Source organism: Amblyomma americanum, chromosome 3 (genome assembly GCF_052857255.1).
Source record: "Amblyomma americanum isolate KBUSLIRL-KWMA chromosome 3, ASM5285725v1, whole genome shotgun sequence".
Classification (NCBI taxonomy): domain Eukaryota; kingdom Metazoa; phylum Arthropoda; class Arachnida; order Ixodida; family Ixodidae; genus Amblyomma; species Amblyomma americanum.
Genome location: NC_135499.1, coordinates 126,636,479 through 126,658,396, shown reverse-complemented (window position 1 = coordinate 126,658,396; position 21,918 = coordinate 126,636,479). Strand labels below are relative to the sequence as shown.

General features: G+C 47.1%; 1 protein-coding gene across 1 annotated transcript; it reads right to left on the bottom strand.

Moving 5' to 3' along the window:
- Positions 1 to 1,295: 1,295 nt before the first annotated feature.
- On the bottom strand, positions 1,296 to 18,091 carry LOC144124885 (carbohydrate sulfotransferase 11-like). Its single transcript, XM_077657822.1, has 3 exons — positions 17,725 to 18,091; positions 10,215 to 10,592; positions 1,296 to 4,847 (listed from the first exon to the last, which is right to left on the bottom strand). Exons 1-3 carry the CDS (start codon positions 17,842 to 17,844, stop codon positions 4,347 to 4,349), a joined length of 999 nt encoding a protein of 332 aa, XP_077513948.1. The 5' UTR covers positions 17,845 to 18,091; the 3' UTR covers positions 1,296 to 4,346.
- Between the last annotated feature and the right edge of the window lie 3,827 nt (positions 18,092 to 21,918).

Genomic DNA, 21,918 nt, shown 5'->3' with positions numbered 1-21,918 from the left:
ATGGAAGTCTCTAGAATCAGCGGGAGCAGGAAATGGAATGGAAGGTGAGCAGCAGAAAAAATGCTGTGCTTACAGCTGCGAGCTCAAATGAAACCAGCTGCGGCGCAAACACACGAGCTTCGTTCTCCGCAGCTTTAAGCTTCTCGGCCACAGCCGCAATTTTTGAAAAACTTAGTATTTATACATTGATATAAGGCTTAGTGTACCGTCTGTTGCAAACGTTTACAGTACACAGTGCCGTTCATCCGGGCGGCGCTTTGGAATGTATAGTTTTGTACCTACGGTGCATGAATTATTTCCAAAGCCTTCAGAAAACGATAAAAATTTGTCGCAAGGCCGAACACTTCGAAGGAACAAAGCACTGGTAAAGAAGCAAGGCTGGGCGTGCCACAAGAGGAAGTGCCATTCTGGTTCGCAGTCCTTCTGGCCATAGAGTTCATTCGCTGCAAGGGGAATTTGTAGTAACAGCAGACTCACAATGCTGGTCCATCATGCGAGTATTCCATAGGCTGTCTAGTCTAGTTGAAAAAAAAACATGTCTAGAGGTTAATTCAACAAGTCACTAAGTAGTAATGTAAAGTATACTATAATAGGGCACATGAGATTATGAAGTTTGCGGGGACAGGGTGGGCAACATTTATACTGTAGGTCAACATACTGTAGGCCAACATTTATGGCCAGTGTGGGAAGGGGGGGGGGGGGGGGGGGGTAAATCAATCATATAAGCAAGAATGGCACAAGAACAGGCAGTTCACAAGGTTGCAATAAAAATACAATCAAAAAGGTACAATACTCAATCACTGCAAAGAATGCTTGTCTAGAGGTTTACTAAAACGAGAGGACTGGAATATGGCACCCGGAAGAGAGTTCCAGTCGTGCACGGTTAGCGGGAAAAAAGCTATGTTTGAATGCCTCAGTATTTGCAAAAAATGGTTCACGCAAATTGGTTCTTGGTTTACAGTGAAGGCTGCTAGTGGTACTGCTACTCATGTAGTGCCAGCGGTACTGCTCGTGGTACTGCCAGCAGTACAGCATGCGCTCCCATTGTTCTCGCGGTTGTCCTTAACCCTGTGCCCTGGTGTCCCCGCACTTTCTCGCCTCGGTACACCATGGGTGCGGGTATAAGCAAGAGCATGCCATCCACAGTATGCGAGGACAGCGACAACTAAGACACTCCAATGCTAGCACCAAAATGCCTCAGAGGAGAAACCGCTGTACCATGATTTTGTGGCCACACATCGCGCTGAGCTTTAGCGACAAGGTATTAACTGCAGCAGCCGTGTGGGTAAAGCAAAACAAATTTCGCATTCACACATATAAATAAACACCGTTTATTTCGCTCGTATTATAGTCGCGATACACAGCAATCGAACAGCGTGGCTGCAGCGTAGTCTCTGTTGGCAAGCTGCGTTGTGCGTCGAAAGGCGCAGCGCTAGCGCCACCTTTTCTAACTTGTCGATTAGGCCACAGCGACGATTACTGTCACAGCCATGCACGCAATCAATACCGTAAGTGCCCTACAACGTCTTTTTGAATACCTCATGCAATAGTGGGGCTTTCAAGAAAAAAAATGAGCATGAACGATTATATGGTGTCGGAAGTTAAACGCGCTCAAAAATCAAATTCAAGAAATACCTCCGCACATTCACGATCATGAAGAGGACCCGTTAAGAGGTAAATGGAAGATAGACGGAGCATTAAAAAAAAAAGTGAATACCGAAACTCTCATTCATTTTCGTGCAGTCTACAGCGGTACGAGCATGACATATCTGAAGTTTGCAGAGCGCAGCATTGAAAGTAAAATATAAATATATTTCATGTCAGTGGTACTTACATGATTTCTGATCGTAATATATTTATTTAATTTATACAATATTTATCCTGCACAATCAAAAACACAATACACGTAACAGGCCTGCCAAAGCCTCAGAGGGCTTGACTGGCAGTTCCTGGCAGTCAGAAAACAAGAAAATGCAGGAAGTTGTTACTGAAGATAGCAGTGAAAGAGAAAAAGTGTAAAGATGACTGAAAAAAAATTTAAGTGCTTCTTAACAGTCTTTTTATTTCTTGTTTAGTGTTCGCTTTTAATACAGGCGCTGGTAATCTGTTAAATATTGCGGGCACATAATATTTTTGCGTTCGTTTTTCATATTTTGTTGAAGTCTTGGGGATAATGAAAGGATACTTTGGTCTTAGGCAACGGGTTGGTGTGTATAGTGTTTTAAAATCATTGTTCCAAAAGTGGTTAATTGTAACAGTTTCGACCATAAGAGAAGTAAATCAGGGCATGTTCAAAAGCTTAAACACATCTGTGTCTTTCTTAGGGCATAAATCATATACAATTGACAACAGCAAAGAACGCAAAATTGAATTAACTCTTGAGCTCCATCTGAGGGTGCAGTGACCATACACAGTCAAACCATAACGCATAATACTGTAAACTAAGCCATGAACAATTATTTTTCGTACAGAAATTGGCATTAGGCATCGGATATTGTACAACATACAAGAAACCGCGCGCATTTTTTTTTTTTTTACAGAGGTGGGACAAATGAGAATACCATAAAAGATCGCTGTCAAAGACAACACTGGATATTTAACAGAAGATGCGTATTGAACAGGTTGACAAGCACATATATATTACAATCAGATGTGTGTAAGAATAATGATTTCATTGGTAGAAATTTTTTCATTGGACTATGGAAGCACACTAGTCGCGTTTTAGAAGGGTTAATGCTGATTAGATTAGTCGCAAACCAGTCCATGGCTCTGGTTACATTATTCTGTAATGAACTAAGTGCATCATAGTAATTAGATGAACAAGATACAAGTACCATGTCATCGGCATATTGATACACATGATCATCGACTACATTGGGCAGATCATTCACATAAATAGAGCCCTGGGGGACTCCAGAATAAAAAACATGCAAAATCACTGAAACTGTTCCCCACTTTTACACACTGTCGTAATGTTTGCATGAGCGCCATAAGAAAACAATGATGCGTAACGTATGTCTTCTGAGTATGTTTTATTTGCCTGAACAAGTGCAATGAGAGCATAAAATGACAAAAAAAAATTCACAGGCCATCAGTGCTTTTGGTGCGGAGTGTTACACGTTATTACGTGGCTGATTTGTGGTTTATGGTGATTTAACGTGCCAAAGCGACTGACATCGCACAGTACACGGGCCTCGAGAATTTCGAGTCCATCGAATTCGACCACCGCGGCCGGGATAGAATCCGCGTCTTTCGGGTCAGCAGCCGAGCGCTATAACCACTGAGACACCGCGGCGGGTGACTGATTTGTAACTCACTGACAGCAATAACAACAGAACTTTCGGTTGTGAAAAATCATTTCTTTACATGTTGGCCAGTTCTTGCAAATTATTTTGCATATTGTCCAATTATAGTTTTAATGAGATTTCCTATACAAGTAATCTGTTACTTTTTATTTATTCCTTCGATGCCACAGCGTGTTGTAAGAGTTGACGGCGTGCCAGTAAAGCACCAAGAGTGACCATAAGCCTGCTTTGACTCTTAGTCTTTCCCTTTCAGGCTTTTGAATTTGCGTGTTTTAAGTGAATGCATAACTATGCCTTTCAAAATGCGTAAAATCTATTTCGGTGTCGCATTTTAATAGTGCACAAACACTGGTCGGTTGATTCTTTTGCACGCATCCGCTCGCGCCCGCGTGCTTCTGTGTTAGGAGACGGTAGTGCTGGTGTCTTTCTGTTTTTGGATTATTCCTCTACAGGCTTCAAACGCACATTAAAGATCCCCAGTCGGTAGAAATTATTCCGGAGCCCTCCATTACAGCCCCACCTCTTTCTTCTTTCACTCCCACCTTTCTCCCTTTCCGTACGAAGTGGTTCGGATGTGCACCGAGAAGTGAGACAGTTGCTGCGCTTTCCCTTTTCTGAACAGCCTCTAAACCATTAATACTAATCTTAACGCGTTGAAACAGCGCCACCATCAGAGCAGGAATGTTCGTGGTCTACTAACGACACGAAAATTTTTTTTTTCGCAGAAAAAAAGGCCCTTTACTATACAGATGTTTACAAATAGGTATGTGCTGAACATACCTATTTTATTGTTCTTTTATTGTTCTTTTATTGTTCTTTTTTCCCCTGGAAATTATTCCAGAAAAAGCAACTGCGCCTTAAGTAAGACACAACTAAAAGTGAACCACTTTCGGATCAAATGTAGTTGAGAACGAAATGGGGTCTCCCATTTGTGCTCACTGGTATGCAAATTGCAGATGTGAACAGTCTTAGCAGAAACTAGGGTGACAAGCAACACAAACTCTTCCAGTTTGCGAAAAAAATCGATGAACATATAAAAAATCAAGGCAGGTAGTCCCTGAAGTCGTAACCGAAGAGCTCGAAGTCGTAGAAGTACCGGGCGTACAGTCGCATGACCTGCTCGTACGACAGGTCAGCGAAGTATTGCTTCGATTCAGTCACTCGCACGCCGGTCACGTTGTTCCGCGTGTTCTCGTGACTCAAGTGACCCAAGATGTTTTCGTTCGCTTCGATGCCCACGAGGGAGAAGAATCGCGGAAAGTCTCTGCCGGCCGTCTCCAGTTTGCCCACGAAGTCGTAGTCCAGGAGACAAGGCTGGCAACGGAAATAGTACGGGACCCAGTGCTCGTCTGAGTGCTCCACGGGCATTTGCAGAATGAAGTCGATGAACTCGGAGAAGGTAGGACTCCGATTCTCGGCTCTGACGCCCGGTATCTTGTCCCAGTAGCTGGCATAGGCCCACGCCATCTCCGACCGACCCCTGAGTGCCTTGTCGATGTAGGTCGACACGAGCCTCTCGAATGGGTGTCTCACGAACAGCACCTGTGCAAGAAAGGGTTGGGCAGTGGCAGGTGAGTGATATGTGCTGAAGGCGCTGACGTACGAACAAAGCGGCTGCAGCCAAAGGGTATCGATGGTTATGAACGTTTCACCGAAGAGGGCTAAGGAAGAGGACAGCTGGAAACGTGTCCGAGCGTCCAAATTCTGCCAGCAGTACTTGCGCCTTATAGGGACACTAAAGCGAAAAAAAGTGCCAGGGTTTTAACAGAATTAAGCCGAGTAGACTTGCGAAAGCATATGTTTAGCGTCGTTGGCTCATGGTTTTGCTTTGTGTTTAGCTTGTGTTTCGTTTAACCCTAGGAATGATCGGCTGCTTCAGTAGTATAGTGCTCTCGTGCAGTGATTAGCGATGTTGATCTGTTAGCACTGCCGCGGGTTCGAAACCCTGTCGCGACGATATTAATATTATTTTTCCAGGTTGTTCAAGCTCACTCTCAGGGGCATGCGTCACAAGAGATTCCTGGTTGGACCTAGTTAAGTAAGGTCAACCTCAAGGTGGAGCTTCGCATGAGGTTTTTGGTTGGAACCGTCTTAAGTAGTGCTTTCGCACCTAAATTAGGAAGCTTAAGCTTCGCCTTAAGAGAAGATGCGCTGGCGCCTTCTCTTCCTTTTCTCTGTTTCCTCTCACTTTTTCTTTCTTTTTCTAGCACATTTATATCTGGTTTTATTTTCTTAATTACTATAACATCAGTAGGCATCCCAAAGACACATTACTAATTCATACACACCACAACGCGTTCACTAGGTGTCCGTCTAACTCGCTTGATCCAATGACTTCGTGAAGAATGTGTGTCTGCATTGAAGAATAGTACGCGTGTACCTAAAGAATTGGTGGCTCAGCGGGATTGATTTCCATGCAGTCAAGAAAAAAAAAACGTCTACGCGCTACGTGCGCGCCTACTGCGCAGAAATCCTGGGTTCGAACACTAATTACGGCTAATTTATTTTGATGAATTGCTTCTATATTCTGAAATGCACCCATTAGAGTAACCTCCTCGCCATTTTTACTTCATATGGACCTTTGCCAAATAATAATAATAATAATAATTGGTTTTTTGGGGAAAGGAAATGGCGCAGTATCTGTCTCATATATTTTTGGGCACCTGAACCGCGCCGTAAGGGAAGGGATAAAGGAGGGAGTGAAAGAAGAAAGGAAGAATAGGTGCCGTAGTGGAGGGCTCCGGAATAATTTCGACCACCTGGGGATCTTTAACGTGCACTGACATCGCACAGCACACGGGTGCCTTAGCGTTTTTCCTCCATAAAAACGCAGCCGCCGCGGTCGGGTTCGAACCCGGGAACTCCGGATCAGTAGTCGAGCGCCCTAACCACTGAGCCACCGCGGCGGGGTTGCCAAATTCGTTAGCTTCATTTAAATTTAAAATGCCGAATTCGTTAGCTTCATTTTAAATTTGTAGGCTTTTTTTCGACTGACACACGACGGTGGACGACGACGCCGGGTTTTCAGCAGAATGAGCTCCTAACGCTATCGCGTAATATTGAACTAAGCGAGACTGATAGATTATTTCCCGGGATCCCTACCGACGTTTTTTCTGCGCGGAAAGGTGGCTGCGTTGCTGAGAAAATCGCGAATAAAAGTCGCAGAACACTTCTACGTTCGAACGACCTGCGAAACATGTGCACAGTTACATCATTTCTATGAGAAATTTTCAGTTGAGTTCTTCAAACAGTCGGGGGTGCCACTTCTAAAGATCGGAAGCGCGGCCAGTAACCGGAAACTGAAAGTCAGTCGTCACGTCGGCAAGTTGCAAGTGCAGGCCGCCCCAGCCCTCACCACCCACTTTCGAGCGGAGGCTCTCTACTGCATCACATTCGGCTACGTCTCGTTGCAACGCGCACGTACGTTATAAATAGGCTCCGTGGGTGCGAAATAAATAGCTGAAGTTATCGATGGCAGCCGCAGGATGCAGAACAAATTGCTGGCAGCGTTCACGCACGTATAACGATCGGCGACGACAACGCGAGCGTGTGGCCTTCGGTGCATTGCGTTCTTTCGTGATGTGTACACGTCAGCTGCAGGGTATTCTCAAAAGGATGATAGCAGCAGACTCGCTCTGACGTATTTAATTCAACACCACATCTGAGTGCAAAAATTGGCGGTGGTTTAGCTCTGGTTAAACCTGGAGTGACGCGATAGCTACAGCTGACTCAGTGGAACTTGGTCACGTGACGAACCACGTGATCAGTCACGGCGCCGCGCCGCCGGCAGCTGCTCCGCACCCCGTGACCAACCACGTGACAGCGCTGACAGCCACGTGATAGCCACGCTGACGACTCGAAGTGCTACCGTAATGTAGCTATCGCTACAAAACAGCACTGGCGTTGCTCATCGAACCATTCTGCGCTGTCGATGCTCACGTTTTTGCTGACTATAGCTACGCAGTATGATCGCAGACGAACGTTATAATTGACTGTGCTGCGAGCATTACGATTTGTACGTTTGTGAATTGCTTCCTGTGGGTTGTTTATGGCGGCATCTGTGGCCAAACAGCGCCATGGCACAAGGTATTTCCTTCTACCTAAGGTGGGTTCAAAGACCCTCCTGTGGATTATTAGCGGAAATGAATCAGGGTATGTTGTGCCCATGCTGCAGTCTGCCACCGTTGTCGGCAGGAGATGCACGCTTAATCTTGATGAACACACGTCGCCTGGATGAATGTTTTCCTCGAGTAAGCAATTGTACCGTTAATACCAGTCTAGCTGCATATCGCCTCTGTATGCTGCAGCACTGCCTTATAGAACGAGCCCTGGTATGAAAGGCGCGAAAATCGGGGCTTGCGTGCTGGCGCCTAGCGTACCGCATGCATGATGATCCGCGCTGGGGAAATTTTTTCTTTCATAAGCCAAATGAGAGGTGATGGTGCATGCATGTGGTTCGTCTCAAGTGTTTTTAATCATATCTCAAAGCATATCCGCTTTTTCACTGTGCAATAAATACGGAAGACCAGCGCTCGAGTTGCGCTTCACACCTTGACGACGCGCATGCATGCATTCGCGTATGTTCACAGGTAAGTAATATACAGCCGATACGACGGCTGCAATGAGAACGAAACCGCTACACCGGTCGCCTAGCAAACGCAACAGAGCGTGAATGCCGTTGGGAGCGCGCGGTTCTGAACCTGCTGCGTAGAAGGGCCACACGCAGCATGAGCGCACAGAATGCTAGGAGGAAGTTAAGCGCTCGTTTTTGCGGCTTGACTTTCTCTCCGTGCTCTGTTTTGCGCTGTTTTAACCACACTCTTCGCCATGTTGGCTGCGCCCTCTCCGCTCTGCTTTCCTCGTATCTCGACGGTAACCGCCTGTTTACGGCGAAATTGCGTTTCTCGAAAAAGCGCATAAACACGTCACCAGCCACAGCTGTACGAATTTGAATGCGGACGCGTCACGTGTACTTCGCTTTCACTCAATTCTCTGCCTTATAAAATATTTGTTTACGGTAGAAATCATATTTTTTCAGTTTTTTTTTAGATTTCAGAAAGACATTTGACACGGTGTGTCACCCATTGCTGCTTCACAAACTCTACAATGCAAATGGTAATCAGGAGCTGTGCAAATAGTTTGCTAGTTATCTGTCGCAGCGTCGACAATGTGTTATATTGAACGATGCTACTTCCCCTTGGGCCGAGGTCAAATCAGGTGTTCCTCAAGGCTCAATTTTAGGACGGCTGTTATTTTTAATTTTTATTAATTATATTCCTGCCGGGATATCTTCACGCTTACGCTTGTTTGACGACGACTGCGTCATGTAGAGAAAAATAAAAAATGAACAGGATTCTGTTGATTTGCAGACTGACCTTATTAATTGGCATTGTCTCATGGTGTGATAAGTGGAAGATGCAACTAGATGCAAAAATATGAGTCCATCTTCTCTTCACAAAAAGGAAGAACAAAATAGAGGCCCTTTATTTTTTGAACACTGATGTCACTGACCAGCAATATATGCATAAACATTTGGGTGTGAAGTTCTCAGTTGATTTCTCCCGAAATGCCCATGTGAGTAATGTGGTTGCAAAGGCTACCAGAGCTCAAAATTTTATTCAACGAAATCTTAAACCTTCACCTTCTACCTTCTGCCCTTCACCTTCTATCTTATATTTCACTGGTTCGACCGACACTGGAGTATGCATGTTGTGTTTGGGACCCTCACCAGAGATGTTTAATTTACCGAATGAAAGTATACAAAACAGAGCGGCAGGGTTCGTTCTGGGGCGGTACAAGAGGGGGGAGAGCTGTACTGAAATGAAAAATGAGCTTCAATTGGAAGCGCTCTCCTCTCGTCGGTGAAGTTTAAAAATGCTGTTCAGAATATACAACAATCAAGCCGGAATTAAAAGGGGCGATTAAATTAAGCAACCGCACTACATTTCTAGAAGGATTGATCATGACCTTAAAATCAGAGAATACCGTACCAGAACGAACCTTCTTGCAAATTCCTTTCCTTAGCGATCTATAATAGAGTAGAATCAATTGTCTCCTAACCAAGTGTGCTGTTCTGATGAAAATCTGTTCTTTTCGATGCTGTAGCCCCCCCCCCCCCCCCCCCCCCCCCCTGCTTACACGCCTTTGGGCAACGCCGGGCGTCTTTGGACAAATAAATAAATAAAATAAATATTTGATTTCACGTGAAGCTAACCTACCTATCAGTGTAGCGTGATTTAGTATTCCCATCATCATCATCAGCAGCAGCGTGACTGCGCGGCCGTTAGGACAAGGGCGACTACCATCACCTGAATAATGTACGCGTAGCATCAAGTTGCATTCATTTGAGGGTACAGTGGCGGCGCACCCCGAACAATGTACCCGTTACAATGTTCCGCTTATTTTGTTCCGCTTCTAAAGCAAACAACTGCTGATGGCAGCTTCGCAGCGCTCCTCGACAGCTGGTGGTGTCGCAGAAGGGCACTATAATTTCACCTCATTGGACAGTGAGAATTTTATCCACATAGGCTGCGTAGCGGACGCTCTCGAGGTGTGTGTGGATGGGAGAAGGGCGGCAGAATTCAGGCTGTCCACGAACTCGACAAAGATTGCTTTGACGACTGCGCGGCGGCACCGTCGCTGGCGCTGGCGTAAGCCTTTTGCGCTATTACAGTGTAGATGTAACACAACATACAACTAGCAGTCGGCAACAAAAGTCTCTGGACCACGTGCGTCGTAAACGAAGCCGATAGCTCTCTTATTAGCCGCCGGCTGGAGACCGCACTAGTGGAGGTGAAAGTCAAAATCCCATTCTTTCAGATTCCCGAGTGGGGTCTTCTTTACGAAACACACGGTCGAGAGACTCTTGTCCCCCGACTGTGCAGTGTAAGTATTACAAAGGTACAGTACATTAGTGTAGTTGCTCCGGTTGCTGTGCAGCAGCGTCGCGGGTGTGAAGCGGAGGGTCTGGTAGTGGAAGGACCAGTGCAGGGCGTCCGACTGTTTGCCTATGATGGTGACGTTCAGCAGAGGAGCGAACAGGGCTTTGAGACTGGTCGAGGCCACCTTAGCGATGAAGCAGAACGCCAACGACCGCGAGTCGTCCACGAAGAGCGAGCACTTCGTCGGGTAACACTGCATCCTTTCTTGCTTCGGGGAAGGCAGGTTGACTCCCAACCCCGGGTTAGGGTGGTACAGGCGCCTCCATGACCGGTGCGCCTCGCAGAAGGACTTGATTCTTTCAATCCTTTCTTCGTTGTCGTCGACGGACGCGGTGAGTGGGTTGGCCTGTATGAAGTAGAACGAGCAAGAATGAGATACTAGAACGATGAGGTACGTTTCCAATCACCTCAGGTGATTGAACTCGTGCGCAAATAAGCGCTAGTGCCGCCTGAAAAAGAACGCTTACATTGCGTCGATCTCTCCATGCCGTGTACAGCGGCACCAGTACACTAAGGGCTACCGCGAAATGGCACTCCCTCTGCAGAACTCTGCAGAGATTCGCTATCCGGTTCGTTTTCTTTTTTTTTTTTTCAGGAAAGCTGTTCTGTTTTCTTCAAAGAAAATGAGCTGTCTTATGCTTCGCGCTTTAATGTACAGCGTACACTGCGGTTATGCTTAGTTTCGCTGGCAGCAAGAGAGTATCGAATGAAATGGTAAACGCGCACTAACAGCTGTTCAGAAGTGACGAACGTCGCGAGCGTCAAACGTTTAGAACTGTATAATGGGGCCTGAATTGCAGCAGTAAGCCAGATGCGAAGATGTGACGAAAGCATTTTTCGCATTGCGAGAGCTGTAAAATTGGGTTCTCAGTAGTTCTTAAATGTTTAGCATACGTGAAGGTGCCCCAGAGAACTTTTCGCTACGTATGTCCAGTTGCTACGTGCACGACTTTGACGTTATAAGTAAGGGTCGGACTTTCGGTTTTTATTGTTTAAAATTCGGGGTACTTTTTTGTTGTTTGTTTCAGAACGCAATTTATCCTTTTTGTTTTTCGGCGAGTATTATTTTCTAAGAATGAATTACTCTCTTTTTTCGCTCATTTATTGTGGCAATCCTATGTGGCCAAACTGAGTCTATCTGAACACTTTTTCAACATAAGCAGTTTATTTGCCAGTAATTAACGTGTAAATGGTAGTATTTGGAGCTTTGCTTCTAGGAGGAAGTGCTATCATCATTTATAAAGTTACGCAAGTCAACTGAGATAGCCGGAAGACAAAAACGGAAATAGATGTTTACATCTAAGAACTAGACTGTTAGATAATTGTTCATCATCGCGCTGGATTGAGCGAGAGGACGGGACATCACGTGGTCTGCGTGTTGATGGCAGCGATGGAAGTGCCGGTAAATCTTCGCTATAGACACAGCATAACACTTTTTCCTGAGGACCGTGTACGGTTTCAGGTCAGTGTCCTACATGTTGTTGGTAAGCCTAGTTAATCGAATACCTGCTAAGCGGACGGTAATAGTAAACAAACAGTGCTTAGCCAGTAGGCTGCGAGCACTTGGTGCTTCCCGGTATGTAAAGCGGGTAAACTAGCGAAAACATAGGTTAAGTACCACAAATGTGCTGCTTATCCAACACTACCACCGTCTCACCAGGCTCTTGGCTTCCCTACTTATTTAATTTTCAACCTTGACTGAGTGTGACTCGGACTCATCATCCGGTTAGCTGTGCCTTGCATGCCAAAGTTACTGACTTTTTTTTCCCGTTTAAACCGAAGAGTCCAACCCCTGCTTATATTGTTAAGAACGAGTTGCGCGCAGATAAAAGACGAACAAAAGAAAATGATGCAGACGGAGACAGCGCAAACTATTAACCTAGTTTATTCGTTTCAGTACTGCTTATATAGGCAGTGTACACACGTGCCTAAAAATCGCGAGAGAGAAGGAGAAAATCAAGCCTGCTCACGTTGCGCCGTCCCGGTGGCTCAGTGGTTATGGCACTCAGCTGCTGACCCGAAAGACGCGGGTTCGATCCCGGCCGCGGCGGTCGAATTTCGATGGAGGTGAAATTCCAGAGGCACGTGCACTGTGCGATGTCAGTGCACGTTAAAGAACCTCAGGTGGTCGAAATTTCGGGAGCCCTTCACTACGGCGTCCCTCATAGCCTAAGTCGCTTTGGGACGTTAAACCCCTATAAATCATAAACCATAAGCCTGCTCACAAATCAACTGAATCCGCCCACAGTTATTTTTTCCGCATTATACAGTGTTACAGAAGCGTCACTAATGTTGCTTTGATGTAGTACGCTTCTAAAAGCTCACGGGCTACTTTGTCTTTGCTCCCGCCTAAAATCTTACGGCTGTTTAGCCGAGCGTCGAAAGCCAAGCTACTGAGTATGGTCGTGGTTCAACTTAACAGCAGAGATTTGAGAAGTTTTACTGCCTTGCTGGCCATTGTGGCCACATGGTATGTATCCTGCCCCGTCGGCACCATCTTTGTACTGCTACCACGTGCAGGCGGCGTCAGACAGCGGGCAGTGCCGCTTATACATTCTTTGCCACGAGCGCTGCGCTACTACTTTCGTCACTGCATGGGCCCTGGAACGACAGATGAAGCTGTCGAAAATGGACGCATGTAGACTTGCTGCGACGCATCGCTGACACATGGGGAACCTGCGCTGCCAAGGTGGCACTGCAATTGTTCCATTCGGTGACTAAAAACTGCTTTTGTCAGCCGCTTCGGCCGCTGCAAACGCGAGAACACATTCTGCGCGATTCATTCATTGCCTTCATTCATTCATTGCGCGATTCATTCATTGCCTAGCTTCTCTCGGCGTAGCCCAGATAGCTGACGCACGGCACGTGCGCCTACGACAGAGCGCGGAGGCTCACGCCAATAAGCGCCTGAAGGTGGCGCGGAAAAGTACTAAGAGTACTACCCAAAACTGCTTGCTCTTCTCGCTAGGCAGTGTGTTATGGCGCTGCAATCGGCGCCGCAAACTTCAGCGCAAGTTCCCCATAGCCGGCCAGATGTTTCCGCGGATGACTATGTTCGTGCGGGCATCTCAGAGCCGCGTGCTCTGGCGAAGCCGTTCTACGACAAGTACGAGCATTTCCCTACAAGTGGGAATCTGATATGACCGGCCTGCCACCGGCTACTGTGAACGTTTCAACCACGATTAGTACATTCCGCCTGTAAAGCTGATTGTCGACAACAAAGGTCTCGGCGAGGAGAACGTGACGGCCCTGGAAAGCCTGGAAAGCGCCAAGGTAGGGTCTGCTTTGAATAAGTAGACACGTATAACGCAGGTTTTAAAGAAATAAAAAACCCTTTTGGCGAAATTATCATTTGCGGCTATAAACAGACAGTCCACTTACTACGAACATCGTATATGATCAATCAAATTAGCGTGACTGTGAGGTTCGTTATAAGTGGCTCGACTGTATATAATGTGAGACTGAGGATGGAACGAGCTTTATTAGAACTCGCAGGTATGGCCGTCACTTCTCCGAAGAAGAGCGTTAATGATGAATATTTACAGATTAAGGTGAAAGTCGCACACCGTGATTACACACACTTCCCCCACGGACAAAAGCGATGGCCCGGGCGCAGGCTAAAGCGAAGTAGGGCGACAGTCGAAGAGCTTTAAGCGCGAAACATGGACGATCTCTGCACCGCGGCAACGACGGTCATTGATTGGATGGGCAGGGACAACGCGATAGTTCACAGGGGTCGTTTTTTCGAGCACAGTGTACGGACCAATATAGCGGCTGAGGAATTTTTTCGCACAAACCCGGGGTACGCACTAGAGTTCACGGCAACACTACATCGCCAGGGAAGGAAGACACTGCAAGGTGGTTGAAGCCATAGGTGGTTTTCCGGGAGGCTCGGCAGGCGTCAGTTTTCAGGCGGGCAATGGTACGGACTGTACGCGAGGCGGGAAATAAATTCTTCGCGGCAGAGTGCTGAATAGGTTGTGGGGCCAGGGAAGAAAGATGCATGAAGAGGAAAGACAGGTGTCGGCCGCACAGAAGAAAAAACAGGGAGAAGCTGGTTGCTTTTTGCACTGCAGTGCAGCCAGAAAATGTAACGAAGGGGCGCAGCGTGTCCCAGTTGGTGTGGTCAGGTTGGATATACGTGGGCAGCATATCTCACAGGGTGCGATGAAAGCGATCCGTGAAACCGCTGGTCTGGGGGTGATAGGCTGAAGCAGCTAAGCTTCAGCCGAACCTTCAGCTGCAGCAGCTGAAGGTTCCGGAAGCATGAAGAACTTCGCCGAGGACGTCGGAGAGGAATGGCTTACCGCGGTCACTGATTAGGACACGAGGGGCTCCTTGGCGCAGAAGTATGGCGTTGAGGAAGAAATTAGGGATCTCATAAGTAGAGCCGGATGGGACAGGGGCCGTTTCAGCGTATCTGGCTAAGTGGCCGATGGCGGTGACGATCCAACGGTTGCCCAATGGAGTTAACGGTAAGGGACCGTAGCGGTGAATTCCAACGGCTTCGAAAGGGGAGAAAGGACAATGGAGATGTAGAAGGCCCGCAGTAGGAGACGTGGAGCGTTTGCGAAGATGAAATATATTTTCCAACAGAGGTTTAAAAGCCAAGCCAAAGAAAACTGCGCTTGATACGGTCGTGACTTTTCTGAAAGCCTGAATGGCCAGCCATGGGGTGGTCATGAAACGCCTGCAAAACCTCACGGCGAAGAGAGCGGGGAATGACAGGTACTGAGGAGTGACCAATGTGGCTGTAATTGCGCCAAAAAGTGTGTCGTAGATCAGCTTAAAACTGTTAAGTTGGCGACGTAGGCGGGCATTTAAGGCCGCGTAGCGCCAGACGACCGATGAGAGATCGACAGTAAGGGTATACGCCCGCTGTGCTGAGGCGAGATCGCCGAGACTGGGAGCGAGTGTCAAATAAACGGCTGTGGTGGTCAAGGATTGGATAGCCATTAAACTAGCGTAATAGAGGGATGAAGAAGCAGGAGTCGCGCACGGAGGTTGCATCGAGGGGACGGGGTCAACGAGAGAGCGCATAGGGCTCCTTGTGCTTTTTTTCCGATTTGTACGTGACTGTAAAATCATATTCCTGGAGGCGGAGAATCCAGAGTCCGAGGCACTCACAAGTTCTGTGGCGACAACCAGCATAGGTCATGATGGTCAGTGACGTTGGTGAACTGGGGGCCGTACAAATAGGGGTGAAATTTCTGAACGGCCCTGAAAACAGCGAGGCACTCTTGTTCTGTGATCGCGTTCTGTTTCGCTGCAGTGAGTGTACGACTTGCGTAGGTAATCAATTGCTCGCTCGAGGAGTGCTGGCTCCGCAAAAGAAAGGCACCAATTCCGTGTCCACTGGCGTCCGTGTGCAATATTGTGGGGGCGTTCACATCAAAACGAGCCAGTATCTGATCAGATGTGAGATCCTGCTTTAGGGTCGTAAAGGCGGCCTCGCAAGCTTCAAACCAAATGAAAGGCGTGCTGCCGCCAAGCAGCTGATGCAAAGGGGTTCTAATAGAGGCGAAACTGCGGATGAATCGACGGAAGTGTGATGTCAGTCCAAGAAAACTGCGCAGTTCTTTAACCCTCGATGGACGGGGGAAATGCAGAACTGCAGCAGCTTTGCCAGGATCGGGCTTTATACTCCCTTGACTAACGACGTGGCCGAGTACTTTGATAGATGTGAATACAAAGCAACATATTCTCATGTTTAGCCGAAGTCTGACCTCGGAAAGTGCACTTAAAGCTTGATCAAGACGAGCAAGCTGCTCAGAAAATGTCGAGGAGAAATTTACTGTGTCGTCCAGATAGCCGAGACAAGTTTTCTATTTCAGGCCACTGAGGCCGGTGTCAACCATGCGTACGAACGTGGCCAGAGCTTTGCACAGACCTCCACAAGTTGTGGAGGCTGCTCTCGATCTCTGCGTCATCTCCACCGCAACACTGCAGCTACATTTAGGTCGCCATCTGGGCGGGCCATAGAAAAAAACGGAGACCGTCGATTAAAATCGCACTGGCGCTCCCGCTACACCTGCCGCTGCCTAAGCAGCTGCGCTTCCTCTCAATTCTAATCGCTCAGCCGGTAGTAATGACTCCACTGCACCCGACGTTCCGCAATCACCCGGAGACCGAACATTAGCCATAACTACCCTTCAGTGTGAGCCTCCTACATTTGCGGGTCTTCGTGGCGATGGCGTGGAGGGTTAGCTCGACCAGCGAAACCAAGTGAGTGCCTGTAATCGTTGAAACTCTTCTATGAAGCTTCTCAACGTATCCTTCTATCCGACTGACATGGCCATGGCTTTGTTCGTAAACCACACGTATGTTATCCTGGACTGGAGTCACTTCTCCTCATAGATTCGGAAAATATTTGGAACCGTTGATGCAATACCGCAATCTACAAAAAAAGTTAGGTTCGCGTGTCCAGCTACCGGGCGAATCTTACACGTCCTACTTTAAGATGTACTCGACCTGTGTCGACGTGTCAACAACGCTCATGTCTGAGTACGATCGTGTTGGTCATGTTTTAAAAGCATATCAAATCATTTGTTTCTAATACGCTTGCTGCCAAGAATCCTACCACAGTACAAGATATCCACACTTCTTGTCACTGTCTTGACGACCTTCAATCGCTTCGCTTGCAAGGCACCTCAGACCCTCGCCTTTCAGCCGATGGGGACTTGCGCTCCCTCATTCGCTCCATTATTCGAGAGGAACTGCACGGCGCTCACCTTACCGCGAGTGGAATCCTCTACTTTTCCAGCACCTCCACCATTTGTGAGACTGAGGCCGGAGCGGTCTTTATAGCCACTCGCAAGTCGCTAATATAGACGATGATCCACTTTTTCATGGTGTTTCAGAGGACATTATATATTAAGGTTATATAACGTTGTATATTTCGTACACTGCATTTAGTTTTCTATATTTGTCAACTGTGTCTTTCCTATGTGCCACTCTCTCTCTGTAATGCCTTTTGCCTGAGGGGCCAAATTAATGAAATGAATGAATCATGAATGAAGTGAAGCATGAGGAATTCTTTGTCGCCAGTAAGGATACAAAAATAACAAAAGCGTAGCAGTTGCATGCTATACGACCTTTGGCCCACAAATCAAAAAAGGAATACGCGAATAAGCAAGATATACATAAAATGAAAAAGTATACGCACAATTAAAAACGCCCTAAGTAATGCCTAAAATGTGCTTGTCAGCTGATTAGCTTAGCAATTGCTGCTCGCACAGCGATATAATGCGACGAAAAGCAGCCTTGTCGGCGCAGCCGCGAGCGGAAGACGTCCAACTGACGTGACGTCATTGACCGAGGCCTTGAGGTTGAGGTGGCGTTGGCAGGACGCGGACGCAGAAGAAGCGTTTAGACGCAAGAACGCAGGTTGTCGTCCTGAGTGCTTCTCTTCTACGTCCCCGTTTTCCACGTTGGCAAAAAGTTGCAAAACAGCGAGTAAAAGAAGATGGTTTACTCACTTCCCAGTCACATCTGTACAAAAGGGGAACCACGAATGACGTACGGAGCGTAAGCAGAGCACACAGGAGTGCGACGGCGCCGCAAACACTCCAGAGTAGCAACACATATCGGGAGGCCATTGATGTAGGTCGTTCTTGGGAACAGATGCAGTCGGAGGGCTCTAATTTAATGCGCCTATTTCACTAGCCACTTTGTAATAAATGCTTCTGCCAGGGTTAACTCGCCGAAACAAAGCTTGCATGTGCTGTCTGCTCGAGCTGCGCTCAAGTATATACGGCACGTTTGCGCTTCTGCTGGCAAAAGCAGTCGGCAGCTGGGTCAGTTACTGAGTAACGCAAAGCGGGCTATGGTTGATGTCGTCGGACTGAAGCGCGTAGCAGCTGCTTGTCAGGGACATGCGCTAGTGTCGCTGGGTGCCTAGGCCCCCTATACCGGGAGCGCAGACGCGTCTAACGTCCCTGTCGCGATGTGAGCCAGGTGCTCCCTTTCCGTTTGAGTTTTTTTATTTTTTTAGAAATACTGTCAACCCTCAGTTGAGGATCATTGCAGGGAGGGTTGTTGCATATAACGCTAATACAAGTATAAAGAGCCAGATACAAAAGGAAATATGCACATGCACTACAGTGTCCGACGGATACAACACAGGATACGATATAGACTATAGGACACGTATTCAAATGTTCAGCCATCTGCCGCACGCACGCAGAAAAACAAAAACAAAAGAAAAACACTTTGCAATATCCACGTGGCACAGATTTTAGTAAGACACATTGGGTGCATTTGCAAACAATGCGGTATCAGAACTATTTCTGCAGGCAGCTTGTTCCCCAGCTCTATTGCCTCTGGGAAGAACGAACAACGGAAGGCATTGGTTCGGGACAAGTACGGTCGAATCGCTTCGCCATGATTTAAGCGGGAACTCAGTGTACCTGCAGGTTTTAAGCACAAATCTTTATTAATCCTTAGTTCACCGTGAATTATCTGAAATAACCTTTTACTTTCTGCTTTTTGCACCGACCTTCCAATAATTAAAGACCGCAAAGACTTTAACATCGCCGAAACTGAGCCTGTCCTGCTATATTTCGAACAAATAAAGCGCTATTTTGGCCCACATTAACTTTTGATGGGGCGCCCATGCTACTAACGCATATTCTGGGGATGGTCGAATAAGAGATCTGTAAACCAGCAGTTTGACATCTTTTGTTGCCCTTCCCAGTTTTGCTCTTAAAAAACCCAGTTTCTTCTGTGCCACTGAGCACACTCTTTCTACGTGATTATGCCATTTTAAATCGTGCGAAATAGAAACACCAAGATACTTGAAACAAGAAACATTAATTAGATTGTAGCCTTGAATATCGTACTGAAAAGTAAAAATATTCTTTTTTGCAGTGATATGCGTGTATGTGGTCTTATGAGAATTAATTCGCTTTTCCTACTTATCACACCAGCTCCTGAAGGTTTCGGTTGAGTTTAATCTGATCCTCTGAACAAGTTACCGGTGCAAAACTCAATCAGTCATCTGCAAAGAGTTGTATCTGAGCAGAACTATCGAAAGCGGTTACTACATCATTCATGTAAAGCAGGAAAAGTGCTGGCCCCAACACGTATCCCTGTCGTACTCCTGAGTATACATCTAGAAAACCAGACTCGCAACCATCAACGCGAACTGCCTGTTTGCGGTTAGTTCAATAATCTTCAGTCCATTTTAGAACGTCGCCATTTATACCAGCTTTGCACAGTTTCAAATGGCCTTCAAATACTCTTCCGTCGGGGGCTCTGGATTCTCCTCAATATCTCCTTATCTCAACAACCGCATCACTGACCAGCAGTCAACGAAAATGGCGCGACATCTGAGAGGGCACGGCAGAACTACGAGAAATTTATCGTCACTGCGATAGGAAATAGAATTAGACCACGAACCAACCTGCAATACAAGCGGAAGCTTTTCAGCCATGCTGTCCCTCAGGCGCGTGCCGTGCCCTGCGAGGCCGTGGGTGTTGAGGTGTTGCCTTTGTAGAAGCTCCGCCGATGACGTAATTCTCGATAGAAGCTTGTTGGAAAATCGGAAAACCGCCTTGATGTCCCCCATGCGGCCAAGTAGGAATGACGGCTCACGCGGCTTGCATGCTGCCGCATCCGATAGCATGTCGTTGTCCAGATGACTTGGCAGGCAGAATGGCAATCCATCACAAGTGATCGCTGTATCCGAAAACCACGACACAACCTGCAAAACGAGAGGAAGCTTTTCAGCCATGCTGTCCCTCAGGCGCGTGCCGTGCCCTTTGAGCTGAGTTGAGTTATTGTATGCTACAGGTGGGATTAGCCTTGCTTATTCTGCCGGCAATTGTTGCACAGTAGCGTCACTTATATGTTAATAATGACCTAAAACCTGTCGGGTTTGTCCCGCTATGCACACAGTCACTTATAATAGTACATATTCCACTCCCACAGTCACCACTTATGCACACATTCACTCACAGTAGAACATAGTGCACTCCAGAAGTCACCATCTATGCACATATTCAGTCACAGTAGAACATAGTTCATTGCAGTGCCACCATCCATGCACACATTCACTCACAGTATAACATAGTCCACTCGAGAAGACACCATTGTCACCATTGTCACCATTTAGATTGTCACCATTCAGAGACACGATGAGCGTCCTGCAGAAATGTTAAAACAAGGCGTGCAGCCTCCCTTCTACATGTCTTGTTTCTATTCGGGTAGACAATGTCGTGAACTGCACTGTGAAGGGCTCCTTTCTTGTTGAAGGAAGCGAACGTCACATACTTTTCCGCGTTGTACTCTGGGCAGTACATAATATAATGTTCTATATCCCCGCACACACCACATAAAGAAGATAGCGGAGACGATGCTATGCCTGTCTTATGCATCCAGGCAGGAGTACGAGCAGAGACGTGTGAATTCGATGTAGTAGAGTGGCCTGGGATCTTCTCAGTCCCTTGGTCACATATGGCTTGTGGGGCGCACTCCACAGGGTACCAAAAGTGATCGAGCAGCGTTTCTCTGAGGAATCTTTTTTCATCTTGAGGTACTTTTTTATGAATTTCTTGACAGAGCTTTATGGACGAGACTGTCTGCACCCTCACTGCCTCTGACTCCTATGTGAGAGGCACCCATTGGAAATGCATAGTAAAACATCTGCTGTGCAGATTCCGCACCAAGCGTAGAGAGCTTATAGACAAGGCATCACTTTCCATTTCTGCATCACGGCAGGGTCCGAGTTAAAAACAGCTTTGGCATTGCCATTACTGGTGATTACTACGACCTAGCGGGAACGTTTCAAGTGATCCAACATGGCGGCGCTACGGAGGGGAAGGAGGAGAATAACTTTATTTACCCATGAGGTGTTGTGGTTCTCGACGGCTGGGTCCTCCGTCCAGGGCTCGAGTTGCCCGTGCCTCCCGGTATGACCTTTCGACCAACCGTCGCTGGTCTACCCGGGACTCGCTGGACACTGCTCCGTTGTTAGGTGTGTGATTGGGACAGCCTCAACTGCGGGACAGGCGCATTTGAGATGGTACAGTGCGGGAGCGGGTGTGTCTCCGCACCTGGAACATGATCTGTGTATGCGGTATGGTGGATTTTGTGACTCTTATTTGTTGGTTAGCCTTGGTACAATCTCGCTTTTTTTTTAAATATTATCATAAATTGGCGCTTCTTCGCGGTTAGTGGAAGCGTCGTGGGAGAAAAACAGTATCGTTTCTCGAGGGTGGATCGAAATAAACGCGAGACAAAGTAAAAACTGTTGTCCAGCGTCGAAAAACAGCCGGGGTGAAAGCAGAGCATTAGATGTTCGACACTCGCTTTCGAGAAAATATAAAATCAATGACATCGGTGATGACGACTCTTGCACAACAGGCAAATGACAAAACAATTAGACCAGTTTCTCGCGTTCGGCACTAGAGGTAAGCAAGGCCCGGCGATTCTGATGGTACTGGCGCAGGTATGAGCTGGAAAAGTTTGTAGCATGTATTGTCGCTCGAGGTTTAACCGTTAATGCTGGGCCCTTTTGCCTTTTTTGTTGCTTTTGCTTTGAATATGAGTTGAGATTTAGAGTCTTTACTCGTGGGAAGCGGGAGTAATGAGGTCACCTTTTTTCGGCGCGCTGTTTTCCAGTGCAGCTATCCAGTCCCTATGCTCTCAGTTTTTAACGCGAGAGCATTAGT

Bases quoted from the DNA above. Each gene is read 5' to 3' on its own strand.
- LOC144124885 (XM_077657822.1), bottom strand. From the start codon at position 17,844: ATGGCCTCCCGATATGTGTTGCTACTCTGGAGTGTTTGCGGCGCCGTC. The intron at 10,593-17,724 runs GTGAGTAAACCA...TACTTCATACAG, and splicing joins TGTACAGATGTGACTGGGAA to GCCAACCCACTCACCGCGTC. The intron at 4,848-10,214 runs GTACTGTACCTT...TTTCTTGCACAG, and splicing joins ACCGGAGCAACTACACTAAT to GTGCTGTTCGTGAGACACCC.